Consider the following 24,460-nt stretch of genomic DNA (forward strand, 5'->3'; position numbering starts at 1 on the left):
TTACTAAAACTAAAACTTAAATAAAAATAGAAGTATATATAAAAAAAAACTAATAAAAATGACAAAAGCACATAACAAAATTGTTAAAATTAAACTAAAATGAAAACTGAAAATATAAAAATAAAAGCTAATTTAAAGTATCAATAAATACTATGATACATAAATAAATAAATCATATAAAATATCACCGCTTTTTCTTTGTTACACACTGACTTGGACTAAATGTATCAGGCACATAATTTGTATTGTTCTGCCCCCTTGTGGCATTAATAAAAAAAGAACTCTTAGGAAATAGTATGTTAATACTTTTTACAGTAACCTGAAATACGCTGATATTTTTATCATTATTATTATTATTATTTATTGTATAATATCCCCAAACTAAATATTTGGACACTTAATCCACACTTTGAATGCATTTGCATTAGATAACAAAGTATTTGTTTTAAAGATTGCACAAGCATTTGTTTGCACATGCCACTTGGTCGGATATTTTGTGTCTAATGCAATGACATTCAGACATTTATAAGTGCAACTTAAGTGTCCAAATGTTTTTGGGGCTGATCAAATGTTTCCTATTTACCTGTATTCTCTTAAATTCACTTATACAAATGATTGTCATATACTGTATCTCTGACTGCACTAATGTTTCATAAGGTTGCAGAGGTCAATGGAGGTGGATTCCCATCACACAGTTTTGGATCCTACTATGGAACGACTCAGACAAATAGTAAATCATCTACATGACTACTACAAGACTTAATTTGTCATATTAAGTGCATGTTCCTCTTAAACAGTCAAAACATTTGATTAGTTTAGTAATGGTGTTACTTGACTGAATTAAAAGAACTACTATGTGTGTCTTATATGTGGTGATAAGTAAATATAAGTAGAGGTTTCTGTACTCAAATAAATGTGAAGAAAAGCTCTATATTTCATGCAGTCCCATGTGTGTTTAAGTTGTCATCTCTCCACTCTTTCAGTTGGATTATCCAATGGTGGAATCCAGAGTGGGGGTTCTGCCACATTACCCAGGACTTCTGCCACCCGAGAGGAGCGCTTAATAAAGTTCTCTGGAATCGGTCCTGTAGATGAGACGGGCATGCCGATCGCATCCCGATCTGTGAGTCTCACTCAACATACTCTCACTGAACCTCTACAATCCCAGAATGCATTCATGATTCACACCTTCAGTGAGATGGAAATTACAATGAAACGCATGGCCTGTTCTACTGTATGTGCATAAACCAGCCATGCATACACAGTGTGCAAGTTATAACATCCTCAAAATAAGACTATAATGTACTTGAGAAGCAAAATTGTGTTAATCTAAAGTTAAAAGATAAGATAAAAAATAATCTAAGGTAATCTTTATCTGTAGGTGTAGATATCAAGAACATCTGTTGTATTGTTTATTTTTCTTAATGCATTAGCACATTTTTTGTCTTGTTTTAAATTTAAATCTGACTGACAAGACATATTCAAGATATAAAATATAATATAATAAAAATTCAATATATATTTTCTGAAGATGAATGGTGTTATTTTATGCAGTTTTGGTTCTTAAAGGGATAGTTCACCCAAAAACGAAAATTCTGTCATCATTTACTCAAACTTGTATACATTTTTTTAATGTTGAACACAAAGGAAGATATTTTGAAGAATGTGGTAAACTGAACAGTTCTGGGACACCATTGACTTCCATAGTATTTTTTTTTTCCTACTATGGAAGTCAATGGTGGCCCAAAGCAACCAACTTTCTTCAAAATATCTTCCTTTGTGTTCAGCAGAACAAATACATTTATACAGGTTTGGAACAACTTGAGGGTGAGTAAATGATGACAGAATTTTCATTTTTGGGTGAACTATCCCTTTAAATGGGCTATATGTTGAATTCAGAAACTCTTGTTATTAGCGACACCGGGTGGCCGTTAAATGAACTGCAGCACTATTGAACATAAAAGAGACTGAACGCGATTCAACGTTCTGAAAAACTCATGTTCCTTCTCGGGTTTTTTTGCTTAGAACTAAAAAGAAGTTGGAAATACCTTTGCAGTATACTGTTAACGAACATCCAGATGTCATCCATGATGCTGAGAGTGACGTTTAGATGATATGTATGTGCGCGCTTTCCTCTCACAAAATAATAACAAAATAAACACAGAACAAAAATGACAGCGGTGAGAAAACAAAAGTTCATAAACCAGCACCAGCTCGTGAGCATCATGCCGACAGATGAGGTCATTAAAATTACACTGTTACGATAGTTTTATTATAAAGTATATTTAAGATAGACATACACTGTCCTCCAAAAGTTTGGAAACGCCCTAGAAAAGTGGGGTTTTGGACAATATTGGCATGAATCCTTTTTAATTTGTGATAATTTTGCACTGATAAGCGATAACACAAACTACGAAAACATATTTTATTACATAAACAGTTTATACATAGAAAACATTTATCTTACCTAAACTGGGTTCTAATTGGTTCATTGTATTCTAAACTTAATTGGCAATCAATTGTTGGAGCTATTAAGGTGTGCTGACCCAAAAATCTTTAACAAATCTAGGCCAAGATTAAACCAGTAACCAGGCATCACAGCTGGCAAAGGGGCATGTCTGACTTTGACATGTATATATTGATGGCCATTATTATGTAATCAAAATGAAAATTATTATTGCTGGTCTTAAATGATAATGTCAAGTTACTTTAATGTGTTTGCACCAAAAAATTATAAGAATTTATGCTGATATTGTCCAAAACCACACTTTGCCAGGGGTGTTTCCAAACTTTTGGAGGGCAGTGTAGACTGATATAGATCTGGCTATGTTAAAATTAGTCCCTTTTCATTACATGATACATTGATATTACAGCTCTTTCGCCATTATCCTGAACATTCTAGAAGCATTCGTTTCATGTCATAGAACGAAAGAGAGGCTTTCAAGCACGCATAAAGCATTACATCCTTTTGATTTTCCCGGCAAAAACGTCCCGAGTACTTCACATAAAAATCAGTCTACAGGGATTCATAGACAACCTAGGAAGTGGGGGAAGGTCTTGTTTTTTTAAGTTTCATAACAGTTTGTTCACACATTGGCAATAAAAAAGTGATTAATAATGAATAAAATTCTTACATATAGGCCCTTTAAATGAATTAATTTTGTTTTACAAACACTTGAACACTAAATTAAATGCTTAATTCTTTATTTTAATATTCAAGTATTTGATTTTTAGAATTTTATTAGAATGAATTATTCTGTTGAGACATTTTACTTAAACAATAACAATACAAAAATATTAATTACAAATATTTTGTACAGTATGCCATTATTTTTTGTTTTTATTTTGAACAATGAATTTTTCTCTTTCCCAACTCTTTCACCAGAGCGTAAACAAGCCTAAGGACTGGTATAGGAGCATGTTCAAACAAATCCACAAGAAACCAGAGGGTATGTGCTCTCTCTTTCTCTCTCTCTCTCTCTCTCTCTCTCTCTCTCTCTCTCTGAAACAATGAGGAAATTCCTCTCTGTTATTGTCTGTCAAATTTTGCACTGGTCCAGAAAGAATAAAGCCAAACTCAGCTTAGAAATGTTAGACCTCATTTCTTGAACATTGTTTAACCTTTCACCACATGCGGAACTCAATGCGAAAGTGCACAATTGTCCCTTTGAAAGTGGAACCAGATAGGCTTTACTGAGCATGATGGGATTTAGGATACCACACTCTGCCTCTCTTTCATCAGTGAACCTTCTGAGTTAGAAGCTACTGATTTCAAACTCTTAAAAATGTCAAGAGCACAAACTAGAAGGGTTAATAACAAATAAATCTGGTTTTAGGACAAGAGCAGAAGAACAGTTTCAGAACTCCTGCTGAAATTTATGCTGTGCTTTACCACTAATTACTGTTACAACACTTCACAAAAACCCTCTAGGATATTTGGCCAGAGTCCTGAGCTTGATTAATGTACAGAGGTTTGCTGTTGCAGTTTATTAACTGGAACAGCACCTGATGTAGTTGAGTAATTATGAACAGTATAATGCAGCGTAGCACAGCTTGCTCAATGTGTTTCCATAGAACCCTTGTTTGACTCAGACTTATTGAGCTTATAGAGAGAAAGAAGTTAATAGCGGGCTGTCATGTGATAATCTTACATGGTCTTTAAATAGTACAGTAAGTAGTTCATATAAATGTCACTTTTATCCAAATAGACTTACAGTACAATTATTTACACAGACAATCTGCCTTGTTGGGATAGTAGTGATAGTTCATTAATTACTCTGTGCTAACCTGCAGCCTACTGCTTAAAGCTTAACACACCACGGATATTAGATATTGATATTATTTTAGCTAATAACTATGAAGATGCAGCCAAATATCTGAAGTTCATTACAGATGAAACATATTTTCTTAGTTTCATGCATTTCATGTATTGATAGTAAAATTTTGGCACTTTTTTCTTTTCTTTTTTCATTACTCCAGTCTTCAGTGTCACATGATCCTTCAGAAATCATTTTAATATGCTGGTTTGGTGCTCAAAAACGTGTCTTATTACTATCAGTGTTGCAAGCAGTTCCTGCTTAATATTTCATTTTTTGTAAATCATTCAATAGAAAGATAAGATAAAATTTTGATTTGATTTACAGTGTCCTTTTTATACATGTTGCATGTACTATCTATAGTAATAACAGTAAATTAAATAAATAAATAAAATAAATAGCTAAATAGCTAGTTAGTGTCATTTCTTCTAATTTCATTTGTATGTCTTTATTCCTGTAGAGCCTGAGCTTGACTGGAGAGAAAGTAAGTAGCAAAATAGTTATATTTTATATGAAAATATTTTCCTTATTTCCTGGGCCCTGTAGCCTGAATTGTGCTACAATTACTGTATGTGTTTTACATTTTTTTGCCTAATGAAAACATTAAAGCATTTTGTTTTATGTATTCGGATAAAGACAGTATTTTCACGTTGAATAAAAGTGTGAAACATCTATAAGCTCTCATTGACATGTATTTTTAATGTCCACAGGGAAGCTGTCATCATCTCCTCCCCCAGATTCTGCCCAGCAGGACAGGCGCTCAGACCCTTTCACTCTCACCCCGCACGGAGCCCTGCCCGACTGGTGAGATAGAGAGATAGAGAAGTTACAGGGACATTGGGCAGGTTAGGATCTGTTGCTGCAAGAACCAGCAATGATTGCGTAGTAAAGTGGTCTTTTGTTACAGGGCTGATCTGGGCGATACAGGGAAGCATCCAGAACCAAAGAGTATTTTTGACTTTGAGCCTGGAAAGGGAGAAGTGGTAGAAGATCGTAACAAGGTAAGAGACAGCTGTCATCCACCATCACCTGAGCATCTGACAACCTCTTCAGGCAGTTTAATAAGAAATATTGTCATTTAAACATGAAAAAAGACTGGTGGGGTCTGTGTATTATAATGAGTTGTAGGAAAAAGTTTAAGCTAAAAAGTATCCAGTTTTTTTTTTTTTTTTAGTTTTCCAGTTGTCCAAAGCATTATTGTCTCTGTTGAATGCCTTTTTGTTCCTGTCCATTGGCATTTGTGAGTGGGTTTGACTGAATACTAGAAGTGGGGGGAAATCTTGACATTGACACTTACAGGTCAGGTTAGGGTTCATACAATGTGCTTGAATTTGGCTTTTTGAAATTGAATTTAACACCCACTTTTTAAAATGGGTGGCATGCCATAAAAGATTGAGTGATTGAGAAAGTGCTGGGGAAAGTACAGTAGTTGTGCCTGTCCTGCTGGGCAGAATCAGCGTGAGATGAGCTTGCATTACAAAATATGTAATCAGATTACTTTTTCAACTAGTAAAGTAATGCATTACTTTTTCAATTTACAACAAAATATCTGTTACTTTTTCAAATAAGAAACGCAAGTTACTTTTTCACATTTATTAACTGACAACTCTGACAGCAGGTGTTGTGTGCCGTTGTTAATATGATGGTTATTGTAGTTCTAGACTAAATGTAAACATGCATTTACTCACCTTACTTGCACAAAAACATTTAGTATTCCTCAAAATGAATAAAAAGTGAAATATACAATCCCAGAATGTTACACAAATCTGTAATAATTACTGTAACTATATTACACAAATATACTTTATGTATTTAACCTCACTTTATTAACCAATGTCTTTGCTGCTGAGCTTCTAATTCAACCATAAATAAGCAAAAATGACTTTAGATTAGATTTAGAAATAAGAGTGTTAAACTTCTGTCTCCTGTATCTTATGCTTCTTCAATCCAGAATGGCAAAATGTTTTTGTTTTTTTGTTTTTTTGAGCTGCGGCCTTTACTGTACAGGTGTAAATATGAATTTCCTTCAGCCTGAGGCTTATTTATTTTTTTACGTTTGGTGTGAAAGGGCCTTTACATTTACCAAAAATACATTTTTTTTTTTTTTACATTTAATTGACAGGCAAAAGGGGATGTACACAGAATGCAGTTTTGCTTAAAACCACATGACACATAATAGTTATTATTGTAGCGCAATCACTATAGTATGCAGTAGTAACTGCAGGACCACAGTGCTGATGAATGAAAAAGAAGGCAGGGTCTTGAGCGCAAGACGCAACACAATGGTCAGACGTCCGTCTAGCGCATGTTTACATAGAAAAACAATTAAAAGCAGTGGAACTTATGGTAAACAGTTTTGACAGAGCTTTATGATTGGTCCAAAGCAAACTTCTTACATCATCACATTCTGACCTTGTACATGCTCATACCCGTAATCTTCATTCTTTGTTCATGATACCAGTAATTTGCTGGTAATGTTATAACTTCTAATAGTGGAAAATTGCCAGATCTGATTTACCGGTATTTTTGAAAAGGTCATGTTAACACATGATCTCTAATGGTAACTTACCAGTAATTTACCAGTATAGACTGTATGTGTGAAAGGGGCTAAATGAGCTTATAGATGTTTCACACTTTTATTCAGTATGAGATTAATAAAATCTAAATACTTCAAAGAATGCAAAAGGTAAGATTCCATTTGTATAATTATGCAAAGAATGCAAAAATATGCAAATAACTGTAAAACACATACAGTAATTGTAGCACAATTTATGCTTCTGTCTGGATGAGTAGAGCCCAGGAAATAAGGATAATGTTTTCATATAAAATATACCTATTTTGCTACATTCTCTCCAGTCAAGCTTAAACCGGGCACACATTTAACGACTAGCTAAAACATTCTAAGACTGTGCTGAACATACAAGCGATTGTTTCCTGCGACTGAAGCCGATTTAAATACTTACACATGGAATTTGAACACCGACTGTAATCGCAGACTGAACGCGACTGGACGCATTTGAGCGCGATCAGTCATAAGTATCAATTTACATTCATAATCGGCCTTACAATCGTTAAGTGTGTGCGCGGCTTTAGGCTCTAAAAACATACAAAATGAAATTAGAAGAAATTATAATAAATTTAATTTACTAACTAATTAGATATGCATAATATATTGCTACAGTATCAGTTATGGGCTGATGTTAGACATTTTTAATTTATCAGTATTGGCTGATAATTAATATGTTGTACATGATCATTTGCCCTATTACTACATTTAAAGGTGCCATAGAATTGAAAATTGAATTTACCTTGACATAGCTGAATAACAAGAGTTCAGTACATGGAAATGACATACAGTGAGTCTCAAACACCATTGTTTCCTCCTTCTTATATAAATTTGATTTGTTTAAAAGACCTCAGAAGAACAGGCGAATCTCAACATAACACTGACTGTTACGTAACAGTCGGGATCATTAATATGTACGCTCCCAAATATTTGCATATGCCAGCCATTCAAGGCATTAGACAAGGGCAGCCAGTATTAATGTCTGGATGTGCACAGCTGAATCATCAGACTAGGTAAGCAAGCAAGGACAATAGCGAAAAATGGCAGATGGAGCAATAATAACTGACATGATCCATGATTACATGATATTTTTAGTGATATTTGTAAATTGTCTTTCTAAATGTTTCGTTAGCATGTTGCTAATGTACTGTTAAATGTGGTTAAAGTTGCCATCGTTTCTTACTGTATTCACGGAGACAAGAGCCGTCACTATTTTCATTTTTAAACACTTGCAGTCTGTATAATTCATAAACACAACTTTATTCTTTATAAATCTCTCCAACAGTGTGTAATGTTAGCTTTAGCCCGTTAGCCACGGAGCACTATCAAACACATTCAGAATCAAATGTAAACATCCAAATAAATACTGTACTTAAATGATCTGATGCATGCATGCAGCATGCATGACGAACATTTTGTGAAGATCCATTTTGAGGGTTATATTAGCTGTGTAAACTTTGTGTATATTCCTCAAAATGCGTAAACACACAATAAATGTAAACAAGTCATCTGTATTTATATAGTGCTTTATACAATACAGATTGTTTCAAAGCAGCTTTAAAGTGATTACAGGAAAATGTTTGTTTAATTTGTTACTGTAAACAAACCTTTTTTAGTGAAAAGCAGTGTAACAGATTCTTAGTATGTGCAAACTTAAAGGTGCCCTAGAACTTTTTAAAAAAAGATGTAATATAAGTCTAAGGTGTCCCCTGAATGTGTCTGTGAAGTTTCAGCTCAAAATACCCCATAGATTTTTTTTAATTCATTTTTTTAACTGCCTATTTTGGGGCATGATTAGAAATGAGCCGATTCAGGGTGTGTGGCCCTTTAAGTGTCATGCTCCACGCCCCAAGAGCTCGCACTTGCCTTAAACAACATAAAAAAAGTTCAAACAGCTAATATAACCCTCAAAATGGATCTTTACAAATATTGGGGCGTACACCCCGACTGTTACGTAACAGTCGGTGTTATGTTGAGATTCGCCTGTTCTTCGGAGGTCTTTTAAACAAATGAGATTTATATAAGAAGGAGGAAACAATGGAGTTTGAGACTCACTGTATGTCATTTCCATGTACTGAACTCTTGTTATTTAACTATGCCGAGGTAAATTCAATTTTTGAATGTAGGGCACCTTTAAGTTTTAATTACTTTACTTAAATCTGAAAAAATGTGCAAAAATTGCACCTTTAGTGGTACAACAGTTTGTCATGGGGCTGTATCCTTATTAAAGGGATGTCTTTTTTATACCTTTACCTACACTAATAAGGTACACAGAATGTTCATAGGTTCATAGAATTACATTACCCTTTGAAAGTAAATGTTACTACTCTAAGGTGCTAATGCACCTTTTAGGGGTAGATAGAGTACAGAGTACAACGTTGTCCCTTTAAGACCCCTAAAAATAAAATTCTTGCAATTTTTTCTTCTGACAGTGTAGGATAATACATTTCTGTAATGTTATTTACTATATGTTAATCAATGAGAAAAGCTTGTGTATGACAATAGACGTGGTTGTCCAATGCTCAAAAAAGGTCGTTCAAGTTTTATTAGAAATGTCCAAATAGTTTCACTATTAACATGACAAAGAGACATGATGGTAAGAGAAATCTAAAGTATGATGTCCTGTATTCTGTAGTTGTACTGAATGTTCGTGTTTTCTGCAAAAGAAAAAAAAAATATTCAAAACACTGCATCATTAATTATGAATCAGATTTTCATCACAGAGGCCTATAAACTAGTGTCATCCGAGGGCCATGACAGAATTTAGATGATTAGTTAACATAAATTCTCTGAAAATTCTCAGATTAAGATGTTTGTCAGGACTCCTGATTGTTTATGACTGACTTTATGTCTGGCTCTGTGTGAATAAGAGAATAAAAGAAACTATTGTTTCATCTCCAGTTGTGGAGCTGTGTGAAGGAGGGCTGTCTTGTGATTCGTATTAAACCTGTTAACCGCTTGTGTGATTTAAAAGCACCATGGTTTTCAGGTTGTCAAGTGCTGTTTCTTCTTTTCATTCTATTTTCCCTCATTTGCCTTAATGTGACAGCTATCATCTCATGATCTCATCTACAAAAGACAGCTTTGCTTTGTTAACATATTTGAAAGATGACATCGCTTATCATGTCTTATGGTGTTCTGGATGTCTGACTTGGCTTCAGTAAGGTTGTTAGCTGCCATTGAATTCTGCTCTTTATGTGTTTTATATTGTATGATGTTGTAGTCTCAGTTGGTATTTGATTTGTTTTTAGTCTCTGAGGTCTGAGTCACAGCTGCCTTTATATCACATCCCGGTGAAACCTCAATCCCAATCTCCATCCATAGAGGTGAGTGTCTGAACATATCTCGCTTTCTGACAATCTGTATTCTATTATTATATTAATAGCGAATCCCAACTATAGATTTTTTTATTTTATGTAAATGGGTCATTTTTAAAGGTACATTTGTTACAATATACAATGTTTACATGCATAGATATTTCATGATATTTCATTGCTGTTGGAATATTCTTGCATTATTAGCATAATCCGAATAAATGAAGGCTATTCATTTTCTGACATTCTTTTCTGCAAATACTGGAGATGCACTCTATCGCCATTTATTATGCTGTGTTTTAGGAATTTCCAAAAACCTTGTGATTTTTACACTGTTAAAGTTCCATTAACATGAAATCGCATGAAGTCCCAGATTACATTTAGATTTGTGTGACCACACCAGTAGTTTTACATAAAAATTCATAGCATGCATGTTGTCATGCTGTTGTCTAGGCGACACTGGTGTCGGAGCTGAACCGCTTTGAGGCGGAGCTAGACTCAGACATTCGTGGTCTGGAGAGGAAACTGTCACAGAAACAGCAGCAGCGGCGAGGCAGGGGTGAGGTACTGACCCTCTCTTCTACAGATTCCACTCACTATCTGCATACATAAGAGTATATATATATATATATATATACTGTGTATATATATATATATATATATTTCTACAAAGTACAAACAACTTCTTCAGTTCAACTTCTTGTGGTATGTGGCCTGTTCATTTCAATCCTAAAACACTTTTCTCAAAGTTTTAGAGAGTGAGCGTCAAAGAAAAACAGAGACACTGCAGTTAGATAAGACAGTGATAATTTGAGAAGTTGTATTTAGCGTACTGTATCAATCTTCCTAAATGGTTTTTAAATCTTTTGGACTTCTAGCCAGACTTTAGTCATCCATTATGAGCTCATTGATTTCTTTAAAATTCTTCACCCTTCAGACAAGGTATTAGTCTTAATCTCATACTTGTTGTGCCAAAAAAAAGTCAAAGGCTTTTTCTCTATTTCTGGCCAGTGCTGTTACCTTCCTGCCAGTGTGCTTCAGGTCGCTGGATGTAGGCCCTAATCTGACAGCTGTGCATGCTGATGCTCCCTGTCACCTGCAGCCGCCCACTGCTGATCTTGAATTTGAATCACGCCAGCCTGCACAATGTCTGCTCTTTAAATCCCAGGCGTGTTTATTTGAGCCTTTCCTTGCCATGTCTCTCTTTCTGTGATTCTTAAAGAGACAGTTCACACAAAAATATAAATTCTGTCATCACCTGTCCTTCATTTCTTTCCAAACACACATAAATAAAGTAAAAAAAAAATTAAAAGACCTAAAAAAGACAAATATTTGTCTTTGGTTATATATATAATACATAAAAATTTTACTGGCCACAATTTTGACATTGATAAAATGAGGAAAAACTGCCCTATAGAGATTTTAATTTTATCTCATAATTGCACTTTAAGAACTGATGCACAGATCCATTATACTGTTACACATGCATTTTCTTTCTCAACTGTTTACGTTCACTTAAAACATAACTGAAGGTTTTTACATGAAATGAGTAAAATTATGCGCAATACGAGTAATCAAAGCCCTGTAACACAAACAGTATTCATTTGGAGAAAATGAAAAGAGTGAGTGAGGGGAGGGTTTGTGTGTCAACTCACTGTCAGAGAGATGAGAGAGCGAGAAAGCACAGCTGGTATCGTGTATCTATTCTGCAGAAAATGAGTATTGGAAGTTATTATTAAAGGTGCCCTAGAATTAAAAGTTGAATTTATCTTGGCATAGTTAAATAACAAGAGTTCAGTACATGGAAATGACATACAGTGAGTCTCAAACACCGTTGTTTCCTCCTTCTTATATAAATCTCATTTGTTTAAAAGACTCTCAACATAACACCGACTGTTACGTAACAGTCGGGGTGTACGCCCCCAATATTTGCATATGCCAGCTCATGTTCAAGCATTAGACAAGGGCAGAACGTCTGGATGTGCACAGCTGAATCATCAGACTAGGTAAGCAAGCAAGAACAACAGCGAAAAATGGCAGATGGAGCGATAATAACTGACATGATCCATGATATCATGATATTTTTAGTGATATTTGTAAATTGTCTTTCTAAATGTTTCGTTAGCATGTTGCTAATGTACTGTTAAATGTGGTTAAAGTTACCATCGTTTCTTACTGTATTCACGGAGACAAGACTGTCATTATTTTTATTTTTTAAATACTTGCAGTCTGTATAATTCATAAACACAACTTCATTCTTTATAAATCTCTCCAACAGTGTGTAATGTTTTAGTAAAGCTTTAGCCATGGAGCACTATCAAACTCATTCAGAATCAAATGTAAACATCCAAATAAATACCATACTTACGCGATTAGACATGCTGCATGATGAACACTTTGTAAAGAACAATTTTGAGGGTTATATTAGCTGTGTGAACTTTGTTGATGCTCTTAAAGGCAAGTGCGAGCTCCGTGGGTGGGGAGCGTGAGCATTTAAAGTGGCTGCAGCCTAAATTGGCTCATATTTAATGATGCCCCAAAATAGGCAGTTAAAAAAATTTATTAAAAAAATCTATGGGGTATTTTGAGCTGAAACTTCACAGACACATTCAGGGGACACCTTAGACTTATATTACATCTTTTAAAAAGACGTTCTATGGCACCTTTAAGTTATATTTCAGTATCAATATATATTGAAAAATCTATATTTTTGACAACATTACATTGCACTTAGTTTATTTCAGATGCCTTTTTAAAAGACTACAAATGAAAAAATTCAATCGAAAATTAGCTTTTGGCTCAACAAATACTACATCTTGCTTTAATTGTTCAAGGCCAGTGTTGGGGAAAGTTACTTTTAAAAGAAATGCATTACAATATTGCGTTACTCTCTAAAAAAGTAACTAATTGCATTACTTAATTACTTTTTATGGAAAGTAATGCATTACATTACTTTTGCATTACTTTTTCTCACCTGGGCTGGGCTTACTTGTTTGGTTTTTTAATAATATATGCAAATGTTAAGGCCCTTTTACACTGAAAGTTAAATAAATAAGCCTCAAGTTCAAGGAAATGCATATTTACGCCCAGAGGGTGCAGCTCAGACAAACCTCTCAGCTGTGCTACCATTCTGGATTAAAGATGAATAGGATACAGCACAAGGAAGTTCAACTTTCTTATTTCTAAATCTAATCTAAAGTAATTTTTTGCTTATTAGTATTGTTGAATTAGATCATTCAAGGTCAGCAGCAAAGACACTGGTTAATAAAGTGAGATTAAATACATAAAGTATATTTGTGTAATTATATATAATATAGTTTTATAGTTATATAGTTATATATAATATAGTTTAAACAGCACACACAACACAGGAGAGCTGTCAATCAATAAATGTGAAAAAGTAACTTGTGCTACTTATTTGAAAAAGTAACTTAGATATTCTGTTGTAAATTGAAAAATGAATGTTACTTTACTAGTTACTTGAAAAAGTAATCTGATTACATTACTTGTAATGTGTTAGCCCCTACACTGTTCAAGGCTTTATGGCTCCCCATGTGCTTGTGAATTACAAACTGTGGAAATCTTAGCTGACTACATCACCAGTTTCATCTCATTCAGTTTTACAATGCAATGCTAAATAGATGGAGTATAGGACCCAGGGGAGCAGTGCAGCTCTCCGTGCAGGAATGGTCACCGCCTCTTGAGATTGCTTTCGAGCTACTCCCAAATGCTCCTGTTGAACTGTGTCTTTGGGAGAGTTCATGTGTGTTAGGTGAATGAAATTGTGATTTCTGTTTTCAGGGAGCTAAAGCCAACACAGCAGCCACAAGAACAGAAGAGAACAGACAAGAAAACAGGTACGTCTCTGAGTTTACTTAATAATACCTTGGGGAAAATCTGTTCCTAAAAGTCAGCCAAATATAACAAAAACCTCGTAAATTAACTTTTTTAAAAATAGGTTTTAATACAAATGCAATCTCAGGATAGGGTCAGCCTTAGTAATTGTTGTTAGTTTTATATATGTATCTTATATGTACCATTACAGTACAATATTAAAGTCCTCTATAAGTGAACAGGTGTGATGAAGTAGTTTAATCTTTTGACAAGGCCAGAAGTACAAAAATCCGTCAGTGTTTTTTCTGTTCTGTAGAAATAATTTCTGATAATGCATCAATCTGATTAATGATAATACACTGTGACACATGCTGTAGATTCTCTGTTGTTTTCAGTCTCTTATTAAGGTCATATGACATGCCCTGCCTGTCTCCTCGTCTGATTGGTTAATTGTTGACTCTTTGGCCGGCGGCCCACATACCCGACCCCATGCTGAGCTCTTTGTGTGCCTGCGTTTGTGTATTTGTGAGAGTGTCTAAGTGTGTGTGTGTGATCAAATTGAGGATGTCTCAGTCTTTATACACATGCTTGACCTTGTTCATCCTGTTAATAAAGTGGTACAGTATTGGTACTCATACTGTATTAGACACAGTTTAGATGTCTGTGTCTCCACAGTTGTTCTGCTGCATCGCTGCTCCACAAGCTGTTATCCCCCTCTTTATGTGCTTTGACACAGCAGAGCTATAAAAGGCAAAGTTTGGTCCTTCCAGGCCAGTACTTCAGATGTTCATGCCCATTCTGACACCTTTAGCTTCAGTATTTACTCACTAGGGGCCCGTATCTCACTGGATCTGACACATTCTTGAGTTCTCTCTCTGTTTTTCTGTGGCATGTTGATGTTTTCTGCCCCCTTCAGCCCCCTGCTGACTACCTCCCCACCTTCAAAATGCCATAAATGCCCCTGCTGCTACAAAAATGATACAGAGTGAGGACAGTTTTACAGCTTTCCTCTTTCTGTCTGGAACGATTAATAACCCTGGGGCTGAAAACCTGTTAACTGGTTGTTGCGTCAAAGAATTAGCTGCCATGTTATCAACATCATTTTTGATATAACACATATTATACAATACACTGTCAAACATTCATCCCTACAAGAAAAAAGAAAAAAAAATCAGTAATATGTATAAATATTGTTAAAATATTGTAAAAATATGATGTTTATGTTTAAAACGAGGAAAAACTATTTGGGATAAAAAAAAAAAAAAAACTTAATTCAAGAGATGTTTTATAATGCAGTAAAACATTCTATTAATTCCAATATAAGTGAACACTGAACACTATTAAACACTATCAAGCATCCCCCGTTTTCATCTTACTGCAAAACACATAAAATAACATCTAATTTTTAAACATTTTCTGTCTTGATCCAGCCATATGCAATGCATGCTGGGTACTTACAAGCCCCGCCCATTTTCAGTTAATGGAACAAAATTCATTCATGTAATCCTAACACAAATGGATTAAGTAAACTTCAATATTAGATAAGTGGATCAAACACAATGATATTAAGTTAGGGCAAAATGCGTAGGAATTGTGTTGCTTTAGCTCATTTTAATTAAGTAATTTGAACAAACAGCAAAAATCTTTTTTTTTCAGTGTATATACAGTATTATCTTGCACAGTATTATATTTTAAAGATGTTTAGAGCCGCAGAAACCTCCACCATTAGTTAGGTTTGTCACATATTCATAAATATTCCCATAATTCAAACTGGATCCCCATAGCTGAGACAGACCATCTGTTGTGTTATATGGAATTCTTCCTGTCTTCCTTGAGTCTCCCATGTAACTCAGAGGAAGGTTTATTGCTTAAAGCTCAGGAGACTGAGATCTGTGTTGTTCATTTGTGTGTCAATGTTGTCTTCATTTATTTATTTATTTATTTAAAATAGAAATAAATATGAAATGGTTGAATATAGAGCTGAAAAATGAATGTGAATAGCTTAAATTGTTTGGTCATGGAAGTTTTTGATGACAAATGTTGGAATACTTGTTCATTTTGATTGCAGATTTTGGTGTCTTGCATGTCAAATTTGAGCACTATGTTTAGATTTCATCTGAAGACACATCTGAAATTATTATTTTTTTCTTTGGAGAAAAATCAGATTGATCTCCATTTAATCTATGCTGTCTAGGAGAAACATCTGAGACATGAAAGAAATGTTTTTCTTCCTTACTAATAACTCATAATTCTTTTTAAGTAATTATGTCAGTGTATTAGATGTGAACTTTCACCTCACTGTGTTTTTGACTTCAGTGTTCTTCATTTTTATGGGATTATATGATAATTTTGTTTTTCTTTTCCAGCTATCCCATAATCCCCTGCTCTGCTGTAAAGCAGGGCACAACAGCTAGCTTTGTGCATGCTGATGGTAAGATATAGTCATCTTCCTATCCCCTCCTGTCGTCTATTTCCTATTTTCTTGTACTTCTTGCCAATCTTCTCCTCTCCTCTCATTCCCCAAGGTTTCTTTGCACAATTAATGCAAAGTAAACGCGTTTCTGTGAAATGAGCAAAACAAGTGAAGTCAATCACAATTCATCAGGACAGGATGTGTGTAACAAGGAGCAGGATGGAGGTCTTGATTGCAGATTAGATCTTTCCAGTTGGTTTTCCTGGAGATTAATGGAGAAAGAGTCTGTCACTCTAAACACATTAATGTGTGCAGAGCTGGAGGCCCATTTAAACGGTCTTGAGCAAAACATTTTTAATGATTCGACACAAGATAATATGGATTAAGTCTTCAAAGGCCCTGTCCAAAATGGAGCCCTAAGCCCTCGTGATCTAATGCCTCTTTGACTGTTGGGTAGAAGTCTGCTGTGGAGCTCGTCTCAGTGCGGACTTGGCAAAAGTGCTCATTGAGGGCGCATATCGTCTGCAAAGAGGGCGTTCGCGAGCACCCTTCTGAAACCTAAAATGTCAAACTGTATTTGATAAAAAATACATTAAAACAGTAATATTGTGAAATACAAAGTTCTGTCATGAAACTCTAGATTGTGCAAACTGATAGGTCCTTAAAGGATTAGTTCACTTTCAAATGAAAATTAGCCCAAGCTTTACTCACCCTTAAGCCATGCTAGGTGTATATGACTTTCTTCTTTCTGATGAACACAATCTGAGATATTTGAATAAATATCCTGACGCATCCAAGCTGAAGAAAGTGCATCCATCCACCATAAACGTTTACTCAACATGGCTCCGGTGGGTTAATAAAAGCCTTCTGAACTGAAGCGATGCGTTTGTGTAAAAAAAAAAAATCCACATTTAACAAGTTATGAAGTAAAATATCTAGCTTCCGCCAGACTGCCTTCTGTATTCAATATACAAAGAAAGTGTAAAACTCTTGCATTTCAAAAAGCTTATGCTACATCCATGCCTTCCCTATTCAACGTACGGTAAAAGTGTAACAGCGCGACGCCAGTTTACACTTTCTTCATAACTTGAATAAGGGAAGGCGGTCTGGCGGAAGCTAGATATTTTACTTCATAACTTGTTAAATATGGATATTTCTTTACTCAAACACATCGCTTCGCTTCATTAACCCCCCGGAGCCGTGTGGAGTACACATTTATGATGGATGGATGTGGATGGATGCACTCTTAGCCTGGATTTTATATTTACTTAAAAATATAATTACAATATACTTAAAATATTTAAGTTTGGTTGCATTACTTATAAAATATAAGTATATTCTACTAATTTGTGGGTGTATTTGAATGTGTTAATAAATGTAAGTTAAATGCACTTAAATTATGATGTTTTTCTCCTGACCCCGCCTCCTACACACTGGTTTGCGGCAGGTAATGACGCCATTTTGTCGTGGTGTGTGTGAATTCAAGGAGCTGTTGATGAGCTGTTGGAACATTTGTTTTGGCTGTTCTACAGACATTTTTTCCAAACATTTACCTTTTTATAGTTTTTCACTAAAGGAGAAAATCACAATTTTTAAGTTACCATCATCAAGGTCAGGGTTTGTTTTAGTTGAGCTCTTGACCCTTGACTTTTTAATATTAGATTTTGTTTGGGCAGTTTTAACTGCATTAAAACCAACCAGACAAGCAAAGTTAAAAGATGATCAGGTGGTGTTGGTTATGTTTTCACATAATCATTATTTGATCTGAATCACTGAACTCATTTAGAGCCCAATCTCTGATATACAATATTGATTACAGCAGCACTGTGATTCTACAGCGGAAGATCAACTTTTACAATACAAATTTTTTTTTTTAAAGTTGTCCTTACCACACACACAAAAAAAGAAAAAAATTTAGGCACACACAGACATCAAGAATCAGCGTATGAATCTCAACAACGGTGACAAGCAACATATTCTGATAAACAGACCAACTCTGAACATTAGAAAACAAGCTACTAAAAAGTCACAGAAAAACAGCAAAATTTAAATAGTGAGAACAAAGAAAATTACTAAGACAATTCAGCTCATAATTTATTCATGCAGCAATGCATGATGGGAGGCATGGATGAATTTTGATTGGTGGCAAGTTAACTTGCTTAGTACATTGAACTTAAAAATACTAGGTGTAATAACTACAAAGTAATTAATATTACAAAACATTTTAAGTTAAATGAACTCGAATTATTAAGTTAACATTACTTAATTTTTTTTAGGACAGCCAGTTTTCTCAATTTTTTTAAGTAAATTCAACTTATCCGGGCTAACAGTACAGCTCATACTTATGGCCCCTGGTCACTGCCATTATAAAGCTCAGATGCATCAGGATATTTATTAAAATATCTCCAATTGTGTTCATCAGAAAGAAGAAAGTCATATACACCTAGGATGGCTTGAGAATGAGTAAAGCTTGGGCTAATTTTCATTTGAAAGTGAACTAATCCTTTAACTCTATCCGCTTGCAATCACATTGTTCTCTATAGGGCACAGCTAATTGGTTCCTGCTGTATCAGCAGCCAATGAGCTTGCTGCTCAACCTTCAAATACTTGGTCAGCAATCTTACTGATCCCAAACTGTGATATAACTTTACATGTTTTGAAATATTCATGAAAAGAATGGCCTTTAACAACAAATGATGAGAAATTCCAGATTATTCCAGATCAACATCCCCTGACATAGGAGATTTACTGATCAAAGACGGTCTATAAAACCCCACTTTCCCTCATAAATCCTCCACTAAGGTTTGGATTAAACAGCTAAATATGACAGTAAAGTATCCTGCTACAAAAAGAGGTTTAACAGCTCGTGTGCACAGAAGAACTAGTTTACGGAGTGTAATTCGTTTATTTGCAGCAGACAAGATATTACTTCACATGATCACTACATTCTTCACCCTGAGATGTAAAAGTTTGAAAGAAGCAACCAATAATTGCAAACAAACATGGATAATAGACACAAATATGCTTTAGATTTTGGTTTATTATGGGTTGATATCTGGTCTTATCTTCCCTCTACAGGTCGCACAACTTCAGACATGGATTTCCCACCTAAGAAAGAAGAAAGGAAGGTACAGTATTTTATCTTTCTTTGAAGTTTGAATGGAAAGTACATATTTGACACAGACTTGGAGAAAGAAATCATGTTTTTTCTACACAGATGAAAGCAGCCCGAGCCAAATTTAATTTCCAAGCACAGTCACCAAAGTAAGTAGAAACAAAAGACACAACACAGATTTCATTAGGCATGCTTATTTTCAGAACTGGATATGGTAGGATACGAGGAAGTCTGATCCAAAAAAATAAATAAAATTAAATAAAAGTAAAATAAAATAAAATAAAATAAAAATTAAATTAAATTAAAATAAAATGTTCTCTGATTTGTTATTCAGTATTATTCATTTTATGTTTTAGCACATTTATAATCACAAACCCTACCTTCCCTAATCCATTATTATTGTCTTTGACCTCTCATCGATAGGGAGCTGACAATACAAAAAGGTGATGTTGTGTACATACACCGGCAGGTGGATGCCAACTGGTATGAAGGAGAGCATCATGGGAGAGTGGGAATCTTTCCCACCAGCTATGTGGAGGTATGTCAAGTCACCTTTATTTATAGTGCTTTATACAATACAGATTGTTTCAAAGCAGCTTTACAGGGATAAACAGGAAAATAATTATCACTGATGTAAAGCAGCTCAAAAAGACAATAGTGTCATTATTCAGCTGATGTCAGTTTAGTTCAATAATGTGTAAAGCAGCTCTGTAGAAAACAGCGATGTCATCATCCAGCTCAATTCAGTTCAAGTTTAATTTTGATTAAAACCAATAGTGTCAGTGCAGTCAAATCAGTGTCCAGTGTATGCAAATAAAGCACTGCTCGTTGTCTTCTTTTGTCATTAATATCCCTTCCTATCTTTTCTTTCCAGATCATTCCTCCAACGGAGAAGCCCACTCCAATAAAGTCTCCCACCATCCAGGTGTTAGAGTATGGAGAGGCCGTAGCCCTGTTCAACTTCAATGCTGACCTGCCTGTGGAACTGTCCTTTAGAAAGGTGCCATAAATATCAAACACTGTACCATACACTACAACTAATTTATCATGTACAGTTCATTATCATAGAATATTTATCTCCAGACTAACTTCTCGATTCTTAAGTGAGCTGTGGAAACTCACTTACCTCTTATTTCACAAGTTGCGTTGATCAGTCAAGTAATAATAATTGTGTAGCTGCCATCCTTTTAGTGCTCTTATAGTGTTTCAGTCATTAACAAATCTGTATTTGAATCAACTATAACAAACTTGAATCACTGTATTGAATCAAAATCCCTATTGCTAGATGTTAACGGAATAGTTTGTCCTGCCCGTACTGGTTTGGAGACATGAGTGAATGAGTGACAATTTTCATTACAGTGAACTATCCCTTTAAGGCAGTGGTTCTTAAAGGGGTCCTTGATTATGATTTCACTTTTTTAACTTTAGTTAGTGTGTAATGTGACATCACTAACCCTAAAATGTACATAAACCCTGTTCCTGTGAACACGCAACAAAGGGGGTGAGGCCATTTTGGGCTGCTTTAGAGAAGAGGAAGAGTTGTTGTAGCCATGCCGTCATTTTACCTGGATTGCTTTACAAACGAGGGTCAATTCAACACTGGATTTGCACAAAAGATTAACATGACGGCACATGCTAGTCGATGAGTTTAATCAACTCCACAGCAACTACAAAAATGTATCCACTAACCATTCAGAAACCTCCAGTTGAATTCTAAAAGTTCTAACTTCTACCTGAGTCACTCCATCAGTGTCTGACTCTGGTTTGAACAATGTAAGGCTGAACACCATTACTGACTGTAACACGGTTAGTAGATACGGGAAGAAGGAGGCGGGAACCGGCGAACATTCAACCAAACTTTAATATAAAATAAACAAAGAACAAAACGAAAGTAATGCCGGCAGACCCTCGCGGACGTCTGCCGGCCACACAAACATAATAAAACATAACATAAAGTCCAGGCCTGGTCCTCTCTCGTCCTTCACGGACGTCGCTCCTCCTTTTATGCCTCCGGACCTCCTCCGTGAGAGACTCGAGGCCGGCGCGCCTTGCAGGTGATGCTCATTATCACTCGCGCCACCGGCCTCGCGCCGTTCCCTCACGGCTCTCGCCCGCCCTGCTCTATTCCAAGGTGACCTCAAGATAACAAAATGAGACAAAATAACTCAAAATTAAATATTTCTTTCTTTAATTAACCCCCTCAACCATTTTTTTCTTTGAAGAACCAGGATTCCACTGTCTTGAAAAACATGAATATATGAAATAGCCTAATCATTAGCCTACTATATATATAAAAACATTTATAAAATATAAGTATTAAAATCCTTTTCCGGTAAATCATGAAGAGCTCATGTCATGGAACGTTTGAATATTACTGCGGACAATGTGGAGCCATGGAGTCAAAAAGTCTGAGAACCACTGCTTTAAAGGCTTAAGTTTGGTAATTAGGGTAATGAATCTTAATCATGTCATGTTCAGACATGTAAATCAAGTCTTATTGTGATCGACTCTCAGCCCTAACTAGCACAGCTATGTAGAGAAAATGGTTGCTTGGAACAATTATAGTCAATTATAGTAAATTACAGAGTTTCACCATTATACACAAATATCCAACCACAGAATGCTGCGATTGACCAATCAGAGTCAAGTATTCCAAAGAATAAGCAATGATATTTTACACCTAAACATCTTCAACAGCTTTCTTCTCTCTCGTTCTGTTTGCGGTCTGTGTCTCAGGGCGAGGTGATCTCAATCATCAGGCGTGTTGATGATCACTGGCTGGAGGGTCGTATCGCTGGCACCACCCGAAGTGGAATCTTCCCCATCAACTACGTCCAGGTCAACAAAATGCCCCGCACTAAAAGCAGTGATGACTTTCCATCTTCTCCCACTCCTACCCCAGAGCCCCTCAGTCCCGGCCGGCCACAGCACTCCCCACTGTCTCCCTTGTCACGCTCCCCTGAACCCCAGCTTTCACCTCACAAACACTCCAGCCAATCACGCTCCCCACTGTCACTTGCACAGCCCACCTCTCCAAAACCATCAAACCACTTTTTGTTCTCGCCTGGCCCCACTTCATCCACCCCACACATGAACAACTGGACTGGATTGCTGCACTCTCACAGCCCACTGGACACCAGATCACCTGCGTCACCCTCCAATCATGTGCTGACATCTCCGCAGGGCCCGGGACTGCCAGCGCACACCAGCTCGCACCCTCCGTACGTCACACAGGTTTGTGCAGAGAAACAACACTACATATTTTTTTACATGTACGAACTTGTAGTGTATCAGCTAGAGCCTATTAAAGTATTAGCTCACTTCAGAATGAAAATTTCCTGATAATTTACTCACCCCCATGTCATCAAAGTTTATGTCTTTCTTTCTTCAGTTGAAAAGAAATTATGGTTTTTGATGAAAACGTTCCAGGATTTTTCTCCATATAGTGGACTTCACTGGGGTACAAGTTGAAGGTCCAAATTGCAGCTTCAAAGGGCTCTACATGATCCCAGCCGAGGAATAAGGGTCTTGTCTAGCAACACGATGGGTCATTTTCTAAAAAAAAAAAAAAAAAAAACTTTTTAACCATAAATGCTCGTCTTGCACTGCTCTGCGATGCGCCACGCATTACGTAATCATGTTGGAAAGGTCATGCATGATGTAGGCAGAAGTACCGCGGTAGGGCGAAAACTCCATCTAATTTTCTCCTCCAACTTCAAAATCGTCTGACATTGTTGTTTTACGTCGGACATTGTTGTTTTACATTGTTGTTTAATTTTGTTTGACACAGTCTGTGGATGTTCCTTTGTAGACACTGGATCGGTACTTCCGCCTACATCACGCGTGACCTTTCCAACATGATTACATAATGCGAGGTGCATCATAGAACCATGCAAGAGGAGCATTTGTGGTAAAAAAAGTATATACATTTTCATATTTTTTTGGAAAATGACAAATCGTTTAGCTAGATAAGACCCATATTCCTCGGCTGGGATAGTGTAGAGCACTTTGAAGCTGCATTGAAACTGCAATTTGGAACTTGAACCCATTGGTAACTGTTGAAGTCCACTACATGGAGAGAAATCCTGGAATGTTTTCCTCAAAAACCTTAATTTCTTTTTGACTGAAAGAAAGACATAAACATCTTGGATGACGACATGGGGGTGAGTAAATTATCAGGAAATTTTCATTCTGAAGTGAACTAATCCTTTAAGTTGATGATTTTTTTAGTTAATATTTTGTATTGTGGCAAATAATGTGATCAATGTACAATGCATTAGTACACTAACGTTCAAAAGTTTTGGGGTCAGTAATAGTTTTTTAAGAAATTAATATTTTATTCAGCAAGTATGCATGAAATTGATCAAAAGTGGCAGTAAATTAAATTTTAATGTTATATCAAAGAATCCTGATTTTTTTTTTCTTGTAGCTGATTGGCTACAAGAGTTTTTTAGTGCTCGGTCTGATCAATCTGATCCACTTTGTTTTTATTCGTATTTACACAGCCAGGACAACAAACACAGTATTTTTATGAGCACACACAGAGCAGACATTTACAGTAGCAAATAGTCACAAAATTTTTTGTTTGGGTGTTGATTTAAATTTTCAACATTTTCAACATTGATAACACCGCCCAGCATCTTATTTGCCCAATGAAATCATGATTATTTAAAATAATTGTTTCTGATTCATTGTGGGGTGCAAAAATAGTGCCTGCTTTGCTCAAGAAGGTCACACTTTCTCACAAAATATGATGCGCTTTTCATTGCGTTTTTGCATTTGACAGCAATTTGTAAGGTGAAGAAGTCTTGTATTATCCCTTAATCACAAAAAACATGATTTCTGTCATCCTCTGAGCCAGGTTACAAATGTTTGTTGTACCAATTTTCAGACATATGACAT

At 35.7% G+C, this 24,460-nt stretch overlaps 1 protein-coding gene across 5 annotated transcripts in view; it reads left to right on the top strand.

Annotated features, from left to right (window-relative positions):
- Positions 1-24,460, top strand: part of sorbs3 (sorbin and SH3 domain containing 3) — a 70,564-nt gene that overhangs the window by 40,865 nt on the left and 5,239 nt on the right. For 4 of the 5 annotated variants that reach the window (XM_048209220.1, XM_048209219.1, XM_048209221.1 and 1 more), the window contains exons 4-18: positions 658-730; positions 984-1,123; positions 3,386-3,449; positions 4,777-4,800; positions 5,027-5,120; positions 5,224-5,317; positions 10,134-10,208; positions 10,650-10,760; positions 13,998-14,053; positions 16,397-16,461; positions 19,522-19,571; positions 19,661-19,707; positions 19,982-20,096; positions 20,433-20,558; positions 22,295-22,792. In XM_048209220.1, coding sequence (XP_048065177.1) covers positions 658-730; positions 984-1,123; positions 3,386-3,449; positions 4,777-4,800; positions 5,027-5,120; positions 5,224-5,317; positions 10,134-10,208; positions 10,650-10,760; positions 13,998-14,053; positions 16,397-16,461; positions 19,522-19,571; positions 19,661-19,707; positions 19,982-20,096; positions 20,433-20,558; positions 22,295-22,792 — 1,632 coding nt within the window. The remainder of the gene's footprint in view (positions 1-657; positions 731-983; positions 1,124-3,385; positions 3,450-4,776; positions 4,801-5,026; positions 5,121-5,223; positions 5,318-10,133; positions 10,209-10,649; positions 10,761-13,997; positions 14,054-16,396; positions 16,462-19,521; positions 19,572-19,660; positions 19,708-19,981; positions 20,097-20,432; positions 20,559-22,294; positions 22,793-24,460) is intronic. The other variant, XM_048209222.1, reaches the window with a different exon arrangement.

This window comes from Megalobrama amblycephala, linkage group LG12 (genome assembly GCF_018812025.1).
Source record: "Megalobrama amblycephala isolate DHTTF-2021 linkage group LG12, ASM1881202v1, whole genome shotgun sequence".
Lineage (NCBI taxonomy): Eukaryota > Metazoa > Chordata > Actinopteri > Cypriniformes > Xenocyprididae > Megalobrama > Megalobrama amblycephala.